The sequence below is a fragment of the Solea solea genome, chromosome 4 (assembly GCF_958295425.1).
Source record: "Solea solea chromosome 4, fSolSol10.1, whole genome shotgun sequence".
In the NCBI taxonomy this organism is placed as follows: domain Eukaryota; kingdom Metazoa; phylum Chordata; class Actinopteri; order Pleuronectiformes; family Soleidae; genus Solea; species Solea solea.
Window position 1 is genome coordinate 19,198,999 of NC_081137.1, and position 16,635 is coordinate 19,215,633.

General features: G+C 41.1%; 2 protein-coding genes across 3 annotated transcripts in view; one reads left to right on the top strand and one right to left on the bottom strand.

Annotated features, from left to right (window-relative positions):
• LOC131458266 (trichohyalin-like) overlaps positions 1-4,708 on the top strand; it is a 41,799-nt gene extending 37,091 nt beyond the window's left edge. Inside the window, exons 6-7 of one of the 2 annotated variants that reach the window (XM_058627189.1) lie at positions 2,485-2,554; positions 3,869-4,708. In XM_058627189.1, the coding sequence (XP_058483172.1) occupies positions 2,485-2,554; positions 3,869-3,953 (155 nt within the window). In that variant the 3' untranslated portion in view covers positions 3,954-4,708. The remainder of the gene's footprint in view (positions 1-2,484; positions 2,555-3,868) is intronic. The other variant, XM_058627190.1, reaches the window with a different exon arrangement.
• A 4,218-nt stretch (positions 4,709-8,926) lies between these two features.
• LOC131458267 (CLOCK-interacting pacemaker-like) lies at positions 8,927-15,420 on the bottom strand. Its single transcript, XM_058627191.1, has 4 exons — positions 15,146-15,420; positions 12,718-12,925; positions 12,242-12,456; positions 8,927-10,898 (listed from the first exon to the last, which is right to left on the bottom strand). The coding sequence occupies exons 2-4, from the start codon at positions 12,914-12,916 to the stop codon at positions 9,630-9,632; spliced, it is 1,683 nt and encodes a 560-aa protein (XP_058483174.1). The 5' UTR covers positions 12,917-12,925; positions 15,146-15,420; the 3' UTR covers positions 8,927-9,629.
• Positions 15,421-16,635: the final 1,215 nt, after the last annotated feature.

Sequence of the window (16,635 nt, forward strand, 5' to 3'; positions counted from 1 at the left end):
GTTTGGCAAATGTTGTATCTCCTCAGCTCAGGGCTCCATCTGTAAAAGTAGTGTTGCTCTATAAGAGAATGTTAACATTTTAAATGAAATTGTATTTCGTATTTTATCCAGAATCAAGTAGTAATGACCTGGATTGCATTTCCCTATCCTAAAATATATGCAGGCTAACTGAAATGAATCAAATCAAATAACACTGTTGACCGTGGTTTCTAAACATGAAATAATGTTATTCATCATCAAATTTCTTATCTTAACAATTGTAGAACTGAGTTTTTCATGTTTTTCAAATTAGCAAAGCTGTGTGCAACTTCTCAGAGTCATTTAAAGATTAAACAAACAGATAAATACTAATATATAAAGAGCATATAGTTTATCTTATACGTTTGTTGGTTGAAAATGAGACGCCCTGTCTCAATGGTATAACCTGTACATATAAATAACGCTATCATTACAGTGTACAGACATTACTGGTTAATAAACCACACTTAATTGATTTAATGTATACAAATAATGACTATTCATACAGTGTTCAATATCAACATTTGTTGTTTTTTTAATCCATTCTTTCCCCTCCCTTCCGTCATTTTGTAAGTACGACACGTTGTTGTTTTAGATTTTCCCGCGTTGTTTCGGGTTGTTTTCGGGTTGTTTCGGGTTCTCTCTCTTTATACTTCTTCACCAACGTAAACGTCATCACGTTTCCGACGCACTCTCTTCTGTGACCTGTAGTCGGGGGTGAGTCGTGGAGCGGTCTGCGTGTCTGCAGCTGGACCCTTCTCACAATTTCGGCTGCTATTTTTCTTTTATTTGTCCAGTGAGGACATGAACGTTGATTAATTACAGGTGGAGCTGCTCCTGCACAAACACACACTGATTTAAAAGCCTTTATGTAGTTTCCGTGACTTGGTACATTCCACTCCTCCCCTCTGTGTCGATCTATTTGGAATGTTCCACTTCCGTTGTCGGAGGCGGAGCTTCTTCTGCGCAGAGACAGAAACAGCGAGAGGACGAGGAGCAGCGGGAACTAACATGTGTACAATCATGTGAACAAACGTGGTAACTGCTGTTTAAAATGATCCACACATTTCTTAGATTCTCTGTTGACGCTCTGTTCACACCTGCTGTTCACATCCGACCACAGGTGTTCAGGTTACACCTGCTAATGCTAACGTGACGTCACTGCTCCGCAGCAAACACACGTGTGTTGTCAATGTGACAGTATGTCGTCAAAACTGTCCAAATATGAACTTTCCGAGTGTAGTATGTCCTCAAAAACGTTTAAATATAAAATGTCCACATATGTCAAAGAATGTCCTCAACAAAAACTGTCAATAGACCATTAAAACTGTTCAGTATGAGTATCTAGTCTGGCCAGTAGCAGGTTAGCTGCTGCTAATGTGACGTCACTGCTCCGCCTTAAACACACGTACGTTTTCAAAAAAAGTTACAAAAGTGTCAAATATGTCGTTATGTAGTATGACGTCATACTGTCAACAACTGTCCAAAATGTCCTCGTATAATATGCAGAGGTGGGTAGAGAAGCCAAAAAAATGACTCAAGTAAAAGTACTGTTACTGTAAGATAATAATTACTCAAGTAGAAGTAAAAATAAAATAAAAAAAAAGCGCAACACAAATAGTACAAAATAGACACAACATTATATAAAACAACAATGTTCAAATGTTAAAGAATAATATTCTAAATAAAACAATAAATACAGCCTTTAAAATAGGAAGAGAAATAGATCGCGCATGTAATAAAAAAAGATTTTTAAAAAATGACGCAACGACCGTCACTTAGCCAAATGGAACTGCGTAAAAGTAACGTTCTTTCTTCAAATATATACTCAAGAAAAAGTAAAAGTATGTTGCAATAAAACTACTCCAAAAAAAATACAAAAAGATCCAAAAAGTTACTCATGTATTTATAGTGGTGTAAAAGGTTAAACTATGAACTGTCTAAAAGTGTCCTAGTATAGTATGTCCTAAAAAAATATCTTCATTATTAGTAAACTGTCAAAAATGTCCAAATATAGTACATCAACAAAAAAAATTCACTATACCATTAAAACTGTTTAGAATGAGTATCTAGTCTGGCCAGTAGGGGGCAGATTAAGTAAAAAAAAAAAACTGTTGACAAGCAGTGGTTTAGCAGAATTTCAAAATAAAAGTGTCCGTGTTGATATGGATCAATATATAGTTGACAATAAAAAGGTTTTCCTGTGTTTCCTCACATTTCTTCACTCATTTACTGCGGTGAGCACATTTGAACACTTTAAAGTGGACACTGCTTTGTCTCATCATGTCCTCTGACTGAAGACCTGCAAACAGCTGCCGTTAAAGGCACAGTTCATGTGTTTTCAAGTGATTCCATTCACAGCCGTCACTAAATACGTCAGAATCCTCTGTTAAATATTGAGATTTTACAAATGTTTTCAGGATTTTTAAAGTCTTTGTAACTGATCTACAACTTTGTTTGGAGCAGGACCAGGACCAGTACCAGGAGCCGGAGCCAGGAACAGGACCAGGAGGAGGACGAGGAGCAGCAGGGACAGGTGTGTGGTGACTGCTGCTTAAAAATGATCCACACATTTCTTAGATGTTCTGTTGACGCTCTGTTCACACCTGCTGTTAACATCCGACCTGAGGGATCCGATCACAGGTGTTCAGATTACACCTGCTAATGCTAATGCTAATGTGACGTCACTGCTCCACATGTAAACACACGTACATGTTTTCAAAAAAGTGACAAAAGTGTCAAATATGTCGTTATGTAGTATGACGTCATACTGTCAACAACTGTCCAAAATGTCCTCGTATAATATGCAGAGGTGGGTAGAGAAGCCAAAAAAATGACTCAAGTAAAAGTACTGTTACTGTAAGATAATAATTACTCAAGTAGAAGTAAAAATAAAATAAAAATACTCTAAGAGTAAAAAAGTATGAAAAGTGTGAAAAGACGACTCAAGTACTCAAGTACTGAGTTTCTCCGGATTTATTTTTGAAATATTCAGCGCAACACAAATAGTACAAAATAGACACAACATTATATAAAACAACAATGTTCAAATGTTAAAGAATAATATTCTAAATAAAACAATAAATACAGCCTTTAAAATAGGAAGAGAAATAGATCGCGCATGTAATAAAAAAAGATTTTTAAAAAATGACGCAACGACCGTCACTTAGCCAAATGGAACTGCGTAAAAGTAACGTTCTTTCTTCAAATATATACTCAAGAAAAAGTAAAAGTATGTTGCAATAAAACTACTCCAAAAAAAATACAAAAAGATCCAAAAAGTTACTCATGTATTTATAGTGGTGTAAAAGGTTAAACTATGAACTGTCTAAAAGTGTCCTAGTATAGTATGTCCTAAAAAAATATCTTCATTATTAGTAAACTGTCAAAAATGTCCAAATATAGTACATCAACAAAAAAAATTCACTATACCATTAAAACTGTTCAGAATGAGTATCTAGTCTGGCCAGTAGGGGGCAGATTAAGTAAAAAAAACTGTTGACGAGCAGTGGTTTAGCAGAATTTCAAAATAAACTGTCCGTGTTGATATGGATCAATATATATTTGACAATAAAAAGGTTTTCCTGTGTTTTCCTCACATTTCTTCACTCATTTACTGCAGTGAGCACATTTGAACACTTTAAAGTGGACACTGCTTTGTCTCATCATGTCCTCTGACTGAAGACCTGCAAACAGCTGCCGTTAAAGGCACAGTTCATGTGTTTTCAAGTGATTCCATTCACAGCCGTCACTAAATACGTCAGAATCCTCTGTTAAATATTGAGATTTTACAAATGTTTTCAGGATTTTTAAAGTCTTTGTAACTGATCTACAACTTTGTTTGGAGCAGGAGCAGGACCAGGACCAGGAGCCGGAGCCAGGAACAGGACCAGGACCAGGAGGAGGACGAGGAGCAGCGGGGACAGGTGTGGTAACTGCTGCTTAAAAATGATCCGCACATTTCTTAGATGTTCTGTTGACGCTCTGTTCACACCTGCTGTTAACATCCGACCTGAGGGATCCGATCACAGGTGTTCAGATTACACCTGCTAATGCTAATGCTAATGTGACGTCACTGCTCCACATGTAAACACACACACCTTTCATTTCACTTTCTTTATTAAAAGGAACAAAGAAACCGGAAAATGTTCAACATTTGTAATAAAACAAAAAACAATTCATCGATTATTAAAGTATTTGACAATTAATTTAGTAATGGTTTAATTATGCAGTAATCGTTGCATCTCTACTTGTTTTATATTTTTCTAAATAATCATCACAGACACCATGAGATATACTTAGACAACAGCGCTCGTGAAAGTGAGCACTTGGCACTACCTAGTGGACTGAAATGTTCATTTATTTAGTTAATTTTTAATGACGTTTATTTGTAACATCAGTTAAAAAAAACTATACGCCATATTTCACTGTATTAGTTTTTCTACTAATAATTCTCTCAAACAGCGTCACATCCTGTGTGTAACCGTAGCAACCACAACAACATTAGCTGGAAAAGTCGCACTATTGTATCGATGCAGTTTCACGTCAGACACTGCAGACGCATCAGAGACTCGTCGCATTTAAACTTGTGTTTAGCACACTTTCTGGAGCAAACCATCACTCTTTCACCTGTGATTTCATCCCCTCACACGGACGTTAACAGCACTTGTCAACAGAGCCTCTGTTTAATGTGTTCACATTATTTTTACATTGTTAACCAGTGAAAACTGTGGACGAGTCAAAGTGGCAACATTCAATCAATAAATACACTATTAAATAATGACTCACATGTGTCATTCTATATGTTGTTTTTACATCAAATGAATTTGGTATTTGAATGAATGAATGACACATTTAAAAATTAGACATTTATGTATTTAATTCCAATGTGAATGAATGTGAGACACATGTGAGTCATTATTTAACGGTGTATTTATTGATTTAATGTTGCCACTTTGACTCGTCCACAGTTTTCACTTGTAAAAATGATGTGAACACGTTGATCACACAGAAGTCTCATTCATGTGCTCATCATTTTTAAGCAGCAGTTACTGGACACCTGGACCCAACTCTGTGGTCAACAGTCCAGAGAGTGAACCCCTATCATTTTTTTTGTGTCTTTTTTTGTTTTTTTATGGCTTTTTTTTTTGGGCCAAAAATGTTAAATAAAATGGTATAACCCCCTGCTGTCATCTGTGCGGGGGGCCGGGGGAGCACAGCCCAGCCCCAGCCCCAGTCTGGCCCCGGCGCCGGGGCCAAGTGTTCGCAGCGTGCTGGATTTGAACCAGCCACAGCCGGACTGGCACAACCTCCTTGCGGTTGCGAACCAACCCACCACGCCACAAACCCTTTGGAGGTTTGGGATGGAGCTCCGGGCGTTTTTGAGTTTTAACTTTAGCTGTGGAACCTTAAACCTTGACCTATAAAGGAATTGAACCGTCAACGTCAGGACTGAAAGGCTACTCTCTAACCAGCTGAGCTAACTGTCCATGCTTTTCCTCTGGTTTTCTCACACTTATTCACTCTCTGTGTAGAATATTGGGCTTAAAAAGTTGCTTCATCTAAGATTTGAACCTCTGACCTCAGGAACTCCAGTCTTTGTCTGAACCACGTGAGCTATTTGTACTCACACACTTTTTCTTCAACGTTGGACGACTTTCAATAACAGATGAGCACAAACATGACTTCAGAAAGACCTCAGACTAATGAGGTATTTAAGGATACATGTCCTCCGTAATGGCCCAAACAGTTGGTGCAGTGGTTAGTGCTCTTGCCTTTGAAACAAGAAGACCTGGGTTCGAGACCCACACGGAACAAGCATCTTTCTGGAGTTTTTCATGTTCTCCCTGTCTGTGCGCAGCTTTTCTCCGGGTTCTCTGGCCTCCTCCCACAGTCCATCAATCATCTACAACTTTGTCCTCCACTGGAGGGTCGTGGGGGCTGCTGTGCCAAGGGTGATAGGCGGGGTTCACCCTGGACTGTTCGCCAGTCCATTCAAAACATGCAATACAGTGATGAGGTAAATATCCACTTAAACATTCACTTCAGGTAAGATTCGAACCCCCGACCATAGGAACGACAGTCCTTGTCTGAACCACGTAGCCAGTTGTCCTTCTTTGCTTTTTCGTCCAATTTGGAAGTCTTTCAATAATAGAACTCATGACCTCACAGACCTCAGCCTTATGAAATATTTAGCAACATCTGTCCCTCATCGTGGACAGCGTGGTTGGTGTAGTGGTTAGTGCTCTTGCCTTTGAAACAAGAAGACCTCGGTTCGAGACCCACATGGAACAAGCATCTTCCTGGAGTTTTTCATGTTCTCCCTGTGTGTGCGCGGCTTTTCTCCCGGTTCTGTGGCGTCCTCCCACAGTCCATCAATCATCTACCGCTTTGTCCTCCACTGGAGGGTCGTGGGGGCTGCTGTGCCAAGCTCAGCTGTCATAGGGTGATAGGCGGGGTTCACCCTGGACTGTTCGCCAGTCCATTCAAAACATGCAATACATTGATCAGGTAAATATCCACTTATACCTTCACTTCAGGTAAGATTCGAACCCCCGACCATAGGAACGACAGTCCTTGTCCGAACCATGTGAGCTAGTTGTCCTTCTTTGCTTTTTTGTCCAATTTGGAAGTCTTTCAATAATAGAACTCATGACTTCACAGACCTCAGCCTTATGAAATATTTAGTAACATCTGTCCCTCATCATGGACAGCGTGGTTGGTGTAGTGGTTAGTGCGCTTGCCTTTGAACCAAGAAGACCTCGGTTCGAGACCCACATGGAACAAGCATCTTCCTGGAGTTTTTCATGTTCTCCTCGTGTGTGCGCGGCTTTTCTCCGGGTTCTGTGCGTCCTCCCACAGTCCATCAATCATCTACCGCTTTGTCCTCCACTGGAGGGTCGTGGGGGCTGCTGTGCCAAGCTCAGCTGTCATAGGGTGATAGGCGGGGTTCACCCTGGACTGTTCGCCAGTCCATTCAAAACATGCAATAGGTGGATTAGGTAAATTTCCACACTTAAACTACTACTTAAACATTCACTTGGTGTAAGATTCAAACCCCTGACCATAGGAACTCCACTCTGTCGTTCAACCACATGAGCATACATGGCCACATGTCCATGTATGCTTTTTTTTTGCAAAATTTGGAAGTCTTTCAATAATAGAACCCAAGACTTCAAAAAAACGTCAGACTGATGAAATAATTAAGAACGTCTGTCCCACAACATGGGCAACATGGTTGGTGTAGTGGTTAGTGCTCTTGCTCTAAAAACAGAATTTTTTATAGAAATCAATCAATAAATAACTATAGAAATGAATGTTTCTCTTGAGACAACCTTGGAGAAAATGAAAATATAACAGGATGAAAGACACAGTATCAGTCTTTTGTGTTTCAGGGTTAGAGGAGATTTATTATTAAGAGTCGGTTTCCTCCTTCGTTTACTGGATTATGAGTTTTATTATTTGAAAGCGAAGATCAGTGCACAAGCAAAGTTAATACATCACAGATCTGTGCACACACACTTCCTCAAGCACACTCAACATTCAAACAAAAAACAACTGAAAAGCAAATAAAACATGACTAAGACATTGAGAAACTGAATGTGTTTATATAGTAAGCCAGTAAATAAAACCTTCGCTGTGCGATGTCTATTCAAACAGAAACATGGGCAAAGTATTTATGATCATTTGTACAATCTGTGGACACATGCACACGCGCTGAGTCACTTCAAACCCTCCAACGTGAGCCCAACATCTGACGCACATTTGATCTAACAAACCGCTTTGTGGCAAAAGAGTTAAAGGAAAAGAAGAAAGAAAGAAATCATACTTTTTTGACTGATTCCTCATGGAGACTCATCGAATTTAGGTTGTAATCGGTGATGCTATTTCTCCTGCTCTGCTACAACGTGCAAGAATCAGAATATTTCACATATGCTTTGGCTGTTATTTAACAAGAATGAGCTCATTTTATACAGTTTATCCTGTGAATGTCACACACTACACAGAGACAATGATCATTTCTACAGGTATTTCTATTTTTAACTAATTACTTAACTATGTAGCGGAATTTCAATGCGGAGGTCGGCATATATATATATATATATATATATATATATATATATATATATATACACATATATATACTACAATAAATCGGTTTTAATCACACGTGGATGACATGAAAATGTAATTTTCTAATTGATAAACACATAAACATCTAATTATTAAATTGTGCTGTAACTAGTCAATTATGCAGTATTTATTTGTAACTCTGATTATTTATTGTTACTCTGCAGGTGTTGGTGGATCCAGTGGTGTGAAGGGTAATAATCCTAATAATAATCTACTAATCCTGTCTTGTCTTGGTCTCACTCTCTAGTGAAAGAAAGATTATAAAAATGTATTACTGATCAAAAGTTCTACTTCTCCACATTATAAGTAATTGTTTAGGTTTAATAGAGAGTATTTAGTTTGTACAAAGCGACGGACACAAAAAACTGTTTTTTTAAAGAGGTTTCCACCTAGTACTTGATCCACAGCGACTGCTGCTGTGCTGCAGTTCAGCCCAGTGCGAAAGGCGCGTGTACAACTGTGATGAGTCACCGCAGTAACACAGCGGCGGAAATCATCTATAATAACAGACGTCAATCAAGAGCACACGACGGGGCAGAGAGTACAAGGCTGCTGCTCACCGAGGTCGTGCTATTAGATGAAAATAAACCCCAACAATAACAACAAATGCTTGCACACACGTGTCGCACTGAAACTGATATGAGGCGAGCGTGTTCGGCACGAGGCCGGACATGTGACACACTTGTTATGTAAGGACAGCACTTTGTATTTAAAGGGACATGTTTTTGAAAGACTGGCTTTTGGCCAAAGTTACAAATAACGAGGTAAATCTACATAAAAAAGACAAAAAGGTTTCTTTATTACTCATCAGCCACAGTCACAACTCAATAAACTGACATATCTAGCAATAGCGTCAGCACTTCCTGACAGGACTGGAGAATATATAGAATCATGTCACACAGTAAGAACAGGTAGTTCTGGATCTAATCCTTCCTGCTGTAACCTTTGCTCCGTCCACTCTCATATTCCGGGGTCATTTGTGGTTCAGGTTTATTTACCGGTCGTGTCGCTCTACGGTTACATCCAGATCCTCCAGAGTCTGAATTCAGAGCAGTGGAGGCTTAGAGATGATCTGCCCGTAGCTAATATTATCTGTCAGGTCCCTGCTGCACACAGAAAACGGAGCCAAAGCAAATGTAAAATACTCTTAAATATTATTTTTCTTATTACTCCTCACCGGACCTGATTCTTGTTTCCTCTTTAGTTATCTCACCACGTTACATCCACTGGTGACTGAACAGAGAATGGAAATGTACCTTGAAAATGCCTGACTAAAGAATAGGTAAATATTGTGCATCAGTCCATGTGTAAATCAAAAAATAATAATCATATTTTAAGAGTTTCTATCCATTTCTTTTTTTCTTTTTTCTTTTTTAATTGCAGACATGTTAAATAATTCAAACCAAACACATGCTCTCGTGTACGTCCAGGATCTCGTCACGTTGCCAGTCATTACATTATCATTCAGCCGCGGGAAGCTAGAGGAGATAGTCATCGTGTGTCGAGCTCTCGGGCAACATCGTGAGATCGCTTATGTCCTTGTCCATGAATGTGTGTCTGTATCCCAGCTCGGGGAGAGACCTGTGGAAAGACAAGATGGACATGAGGTCCAGGGGGTCGTCGGCATGCTGTGGCTCTTCGGCGTCCGGCGAGGGCGCAAAGAGGGGAGACGGCGGTGACGTGCCGTCATCTATCGCGTGCAGAGACACGAGCTGCACTGTGTTGCTGCGTGTCTTGGTGCTTTTTATGTTTTTCTCCTTTTCGTTGTCCTCCCCAGTTTTAGTTTTGCTCTCTTGATGGACGCCACCAAGGGCCTTCGTTTTAGTGAGGTCTAAGTCCGGGTAGGAGGCCGACTTGGTCATGGCCTGCAGGAGATTGTCGAGGCCGTCCGAGCCGTCGCCGCACCAGCTCTGGTTGGCCTGCGCCGCCTGGCACAGGAGATGCGTGTGCTGCCGGAGCTGGGCGATCTCTCGCTCTGTGGCGGCGTTCTGCTTCAGCAGCTCCTTGGTGCGGAGCGTGATGTCCAGCAGGCCCGACTGGTTCAGGATCTCGGCCGTGTTGAGGAAACGGCGCTGGCGCGCGGACGAGCTGTCTGGAAGTAGGCGATACGGGCTGTGAGCCACGGAGGACGAGGCTGGCGAGGAGGACGAGGTAGAGTCGGAGGATGACGGCGGCGACGGCATCTGGGAGCTGGAGACAGAGGGCGAGCCAACACTGCCTGATCTTTGCTGACAGTGAAGGCTCTTGTGCTGGGTGGGGAGAGGGGTGTGGGGTGACATGGGGAAGGAGTGATGTCCTCCTCTGGTTTTGTGCTGCGAATGAGAGTGCACTCTGCACTCCTTTTGTGGCTTCAGGAGGTGAGTGGTGGTCGACACAGCCTCCCTCTTCTCTTCCTCGGTGCACACTCTCTTGCTCTTGCTCTGGCCTTCACCGCCACACGCTTTAGCCCCCTTACTACTTTTGCCCTCATGACCCTCCTTCCTGGGGTGCGGGGCAATGCGAGGGTAAGAATTCAAGATGGGCAGGTATGAGTTCTTGCTGCGGTGGCTCTGGCCGCCGTGGCCACCTCTGGTCTTCACTTCGCCTTGTAGTGCTGCTTGAGAGGAGGAGGGCGTTGGGGCGGCGGTGGAGGAAGCGGGCGGCGGTTGTTGGATCAGTAGGAGCTGGGTGGGAGCTTTGGCACCAGTGAGGCCGTGCCAACCTCCACCCCATGCCAGGGGCCTGTGCAGAAGCGGTTCTGGTCTGGACTGTACCACCACGAGGTTGTGAGCAGGGGTTTTATGTAAACAACGAGAGAGCAGAGTAAAGGAGAGAGCAAAAGATGTCGAAGGTGGTTAAAGTCACAGAAATAAGCAGCGGGACACAGAATATCTGTGTCTGAGTCAGTAAACACCAAACTGAACAGCTCTGCAAATAAAACAAAACATGTAAATGCACACAGAAAAACATCAAACTTTAGTTAAAATATACATTTTAACACTATTTATAATATAATTGTATAAATTATAAGGTTCCAATAACCTTTAGCAAACAATAATGGTTTGGTTTTGTCTTTAAGATTATTGGTTTAGATGAATTTGAATAAACAAGAGTCCCTAATATCTTTTTTAAAACTGAAATAGACAACCTTCAGTCCAGAACTCGTCATTATGTTAAAACTGATTGCACACTGTAATGATGACGGGAAAATGTCCACCACGGACGCCCTTGTAAGTCTGACTTTCACTATGTTCTTCTCTTCTGCCTCTATTTTTTTTTGGCAGAACAAATAAAAATCATATTCCCGTGTTAATCCACATCCAAACCAATGAGAGGCGAGAAAAGCAGTCACCCAGTAAATAAGGGTGCTGATTGTAACACCTGATATACCCGTGTCTTGTCCTTGTGACCAAACAGGAAAAGCTAAGCACTGAAGCCTATTAAAAACAGCTCAAATTACTGAGTTTATTTTAAAGAAATTGTTCAAATAATAGTGAGTACTATGTAATGTGATTTTATTTTTTTTGTGTCTAGTGTCTCAGTTCAACTGTTCATGGTTTTTGCTTTATTCAGTTGGTTTCCATTAGCAGCAGCAGCTCGACACAGAATATGCCATGTATATAAATATGAAGGGCTATACATTATAGCCAATATATATATATATATATATTAATTCATAAGTATTTTTCATGTGTGAATAACAAAGATGACCTTACCTTGAGAGTTTGCTCTAATTAGAATAGTAACAAAAAAAAGAAAAAAAAAATCATAGTAAGAGAATAATGCTCATTGTTAATTGGAAACTCTAAATTGACCCCAGTGGGTTGCGCCAGGAAGGGCATCCGGCGTAAAAAATCTTTGCCAAATCATGTGTGCGGATCATCCGCTGTGGCGACCCCTAGACAGGGAGAAGCCGAAGAGCAGAAAAGGCAAAACAAATCAACAAGAGAAATCGCTGGAATAACTGCAGCCCTCCCCTGCTGCTTCTTGACCCTTTACAATACAGAGCTATACAGCAATTTAACAACAGAAACTATAAAAAGGTTTAATCATCAGTTAATGGCTCGCTGATGAGCTGAGCTTGTACTGCGTGTGACTGAGTTTTTCTCACCGGCTTCACTACCAGGTTTTTGATGATGTAAATGGGGGTGAGCTCCTCGTAAGCAGGCATCTTATGGCCTGCAGCATTTGCACTGTTGTTGTTGGAGGAGGAGGAAGAGGAGGAGGAAGAGGAGGAGGAGCAGCTTCTGCTGCTCTGCCTGTGAGGCTCGCTCACGCTGCTGCGCTGGTCGTCTACATCAGTGTGCACAAAGTCTGAGCCGGCCTCTGAGGGAGAGGGGAGAGGAATCGGGAGTGAGACGAGGACACGATAGATGTGTCCGATTAACGAGACGTGAGATTCCTTCATCTGTCGCCTTTTTATTTATGTCGCAAACAATATGGGTTTACAAGAGCCCCTGCTCTTTGACAGCTTGATGATAAAACCCCTGAGAACAGGTTCAGGTGAGAACCTGAATGTCACGAAAGGAAGAAAGTGATGTTTTACTGAGCATTTATAATTGAGTATGTGCCTCTAAAATGCCTCACCTGAATAACCAGAGTCTTTCTCCGACTCCTTCTCAGAGTCGCAGCGCCGCATGCGCCTGCTCACGTCACCCATTCCCGGAGGCTCCATGTGGGTGCCACTCTTGGACGCCCGCAGAGTGGCACTGTTGCTCTTGTCCTTGGCATTCTTTGAGGTGCTACGGACGGCCCGCTCCCCAAAGCGTCCCTGTTCTTTTGGCATTCAAGGTCTCTGCGAAATGAAAGCAAACTGGCTACAAACGACCCGACAACATGTCATCGCAGGTCACACACGTGGTGTGATAAGACTGGCTGTGAGAGAAACTCAGCTCAGCTTAGATTTCAAACAGGAAACGTTTCATTTAAAATCCGCACCACATGTATTTCTCTTTCGGGCTCTGACCTTCAACAAAAAATCATATCTGATGCATTAAAACTAAAGCTTAGAACTGTGGGAGATCCAGCCATTTAAATACATATTTAATGGTTTGCAGAAAAGAAAAATAACATTTTATCTAAATCAAGTCATCACTTCCCCCAACATACAACAACGCACTTCTTGTTCCATGTGTTTTATATTTATGACTGAATGCACAGTATTTTAACTGAGAAGAAATATTTAATATTGAGAATACAGTTGTAATATTACGAGAGTAATTAAATACGTCGAACTATGAAACTGATGAAGAGGAGTCCACAGACAAGGAACTTTACCAGAGAGTATCCAAACTATCCCTTTAAGACCGATTAGGATTCAGTTAATTACGTTAATTGATGAAAATTGACCGTTGGTGTTAAAAAGAGAGAGAGAGTGAATGGTGGTTTGTCCCTGTGACCGGCTGGTGACCGGTCCAGGCTGTGCCCTGCCTATCGCGCTCATCTAACGACAGCTGGGACCGTCTCCAGCTCCACTGTCCTCCGGCTGCTCTCACGTGGATGAGCAGCAGAAACTTAATGAATGAAATTCAACGCCGGATCGATGATGTGGAGGCCGCAGTCGTTAAAGATTCTCAAAAGAAAACAAACCCAGGTTCACCCAAAGGACCAGTGGTCGTCCAGGTGACGGGTGAGCGTGAGCCCGCAGGGACTGACGTGCAGTGATGAGAAGGTTACCAAGGTGTTCTGTGTTTAGCTTTTAGCGCTGATTCCAGCATAAAACGTCCATCTGTACAGAAAGACGAGTGGAAGAAGTGCAGAAAGTCCGTCTGCTGGCAGAGGTCCTGAAGGCAACGGACACATCATGTGATTTCTTTGAAACTAAAAAGGAGGCGGAGAGCGGAAAACTAGATTTGTTTATTAGTCGATGAGTTTATGTAACAAGTTATATTTGTTTATGGACTGTGGCGACCTGTGTCGGATGGGATTAGCTCCAGCGATCCCGTGACTCTCATAAGGAGGATAAAGCCGTAGACAAATAAATGAATGGATGAATTCAGTTGTCCATTTTCAGGCCTCTGTTTAAGATGTATTGAGGGATGAAAGTTTCCCCTTTTTTGTGAACGTTTGAATTAAGTTATGACGTTGACGTGTGTGGAACCTGTAAGCAGTAGAGGATTAGTGTCATTTAAATTCATTTGAATGAGAAATTTACTTAAATAAAAAGTGTTATTTTATATAGTCCCCATGTCTAAGTTGTGTTTTTCATTTTTGATTCATTTTATGAGGAGAAATGCAATAAAATGTTGAATATTTGAGCAATAATGTCCCAATAGAGCTGAAGATTTTGAAGTTTGAACGAACTTTAACCGCAGCAGAATAATAAGGATTGGATATGGCGACTTGTGCAGAGTGTGACTTTTTAACAAAAACCAAACGATGATGAAACTTTTTCTTATTTAACCCATCTTTACAGTTGTTTAGTTCTTTTTTGAACTTGTTTGGTCAGTTTTGTGTTTTTTTTTTAATCAGGTGTGTAACTTCTAAAACAAAATTTTATCCTGCCGGCCAGATTGGAACCTCTGCTGGGCAAGTTCTGGCCTGCGGGCCATATGTTTGACACCCCTGGTTTAGTTAGTTTCTGGTCCTCATGAAGGTGGTGGAGTTTTATTTGTTACTTTTGGCTTGGTTAACCCCCGAAAGCTTGTAAATACACAAACACAACCACGTTGTTTCTTGACCCCAGTGCCAGGCTGGAGGGTCAGCCAGCCCACTCGTGTGTCCTGTGTAAACAAGACAATGAGTTTGGGCAGCAGCAGCAGCAGGAGGAGGAACTTGATAAAATGAACCCAGCAGCAGGCACTGACTGAACACTGTTATGTAATACCACCACCACCAACACAGCCAGAGCAGCAGGAAAACACACGAGTCAGCTGTAAACCCACTGAAGAACCAGTATCCACGATAGGATTTATAATCATCATTATAACACACACACACACAACAATGAGGACAATGGACATGCAGTCAGTGGACATTCTGAAGTATGGAAAACAGCGACAAAGTGAGCACTCACCTGTCAGTGGAGTCCCCAGACTCTGAGAGGAGACACTTCACTTCTGGCAGCAAAACGTAGCATCTCCGAGACACCGAGGGGGCGGGCGCGAGGGGGGGGGTTGGATGTGTCAAGTCAAGACCTCGCACACATTTACAAACACAAACACACACATATTTGCTTTACAAAGCGCTGGTGAGGGACATAAAGACGCTTCTGTCCACGCAGGACTGTCCTGTTTCCTGCTCCTGCTCCTGCTTACGCAGCCGCTTCTAATCATGTGCTCAAAGCATCCATGATGATCAGCTGCGCGGCCACGCCCCTCTCACCTCAAATTCAAGAGCGTGTCGGGGCGGCGAGCAGCCCGCTGGTGACGTAACGAGGGCTGGCTGTCCAATCTCGTGCCGAGACACGTGTTTACATGGTGACGTCAGGGAGTCCGCGTGAGAGTTGCGTTTAAGGACAGTGCGGGAGTTTGGGAACTGCTGTGTGTGAAAAGAATTAAAGCGGACACGACGAAGAGAAGAGAAGATAAACCAACTATTTTCACTTTGAATATTTGCCAAACACATTTAGAATTTACATTTGTATTCATAATTTTAAATGCATGTTCCCAAATTTTGTGAAGGGCCACACAAAAACATATACTCTTTTAAGATAAAAAAAAATTGACAGTAAGTCAATCCTTCAAAGAAAAGCCCTGCACTGCTCTTCACTGTGTTTCTGACAATTATACCAAGTTTTGTGAGTAAAAGATCTGAAAAAATTCAATTAATTAATAAAAAATGGTCAAACTGTAATAGAATGTAAATTAAACAAACCCAGCAGTATGGTAATGATTATAAGTGTATTCTTCATTTTATTATTTAGATTCCATATTTAAACAAAAAAAAACATACGTGTATAACCACATGAAATAAATTAAAACGACAGCAGATGTGACAACATGAGTTAAAAATATTACTATTGGGAGTTATTTAGCTATTGCCTTAATGGGATTATTTATTTATTTTCAACCTATTTCATTCCACAACTGCAACATCCTCAGAGAAAGTTTGTCAATGTGCATAAGTGTCATTTTTTACGAGGAGCACGTGAAGGCAGCACTGGTTCAATGGCCCCTGCTGTGACCTCAGCTCAGGTAGACGAGACAGCAGTCTCATCTGGTTTGGTGTGGTGGGATAAATGCGATATGATTAATGCATTAGTGCAAATTAATGCATATTTTTCATGATGATTGTTATTATTTTTAAGTATGTTCCTTACTGAGTTCTTAGCTGTTTTTGATATTACAATATGTACATTTTTAAATTTGCAGTTTTTCAAGCCAAAAGGTAGCAGGTTCGCTTCAAAAATAATGGTGTATGTTACAGAAATTGCAATAAAAAATAGTCAGAAATGTTATGTACATATATATATTATGTACATATATATACATACACATATATATATACACACATATATATATATATATATATATATATATATATATATATATATATATATATATG

Coding starts and splice junctions, on each gene's coding strand:
- LOC131458267 (XM_058627191.1), bottom strand. CDS start 12,916: ATGCCAAAAGAACAGGGACGCTTTGGGGAGCGGGCCGTCCGTAGCACC. Junction 12,457..12,717: donor GAAAGACTCTGGTTATTCAG/GTGAGGCATTTT, acceptor CCTCTCCCTCAG/AGGCCGGCTCAGACTTTGTG. Junction 10,899..12,241: donor AAAACCTGGTAGTGAAGCCG/GTGAGAAAAACT, acceptor GTGGTGGTACAG/TCCAGACCAGAACCGCTTCT.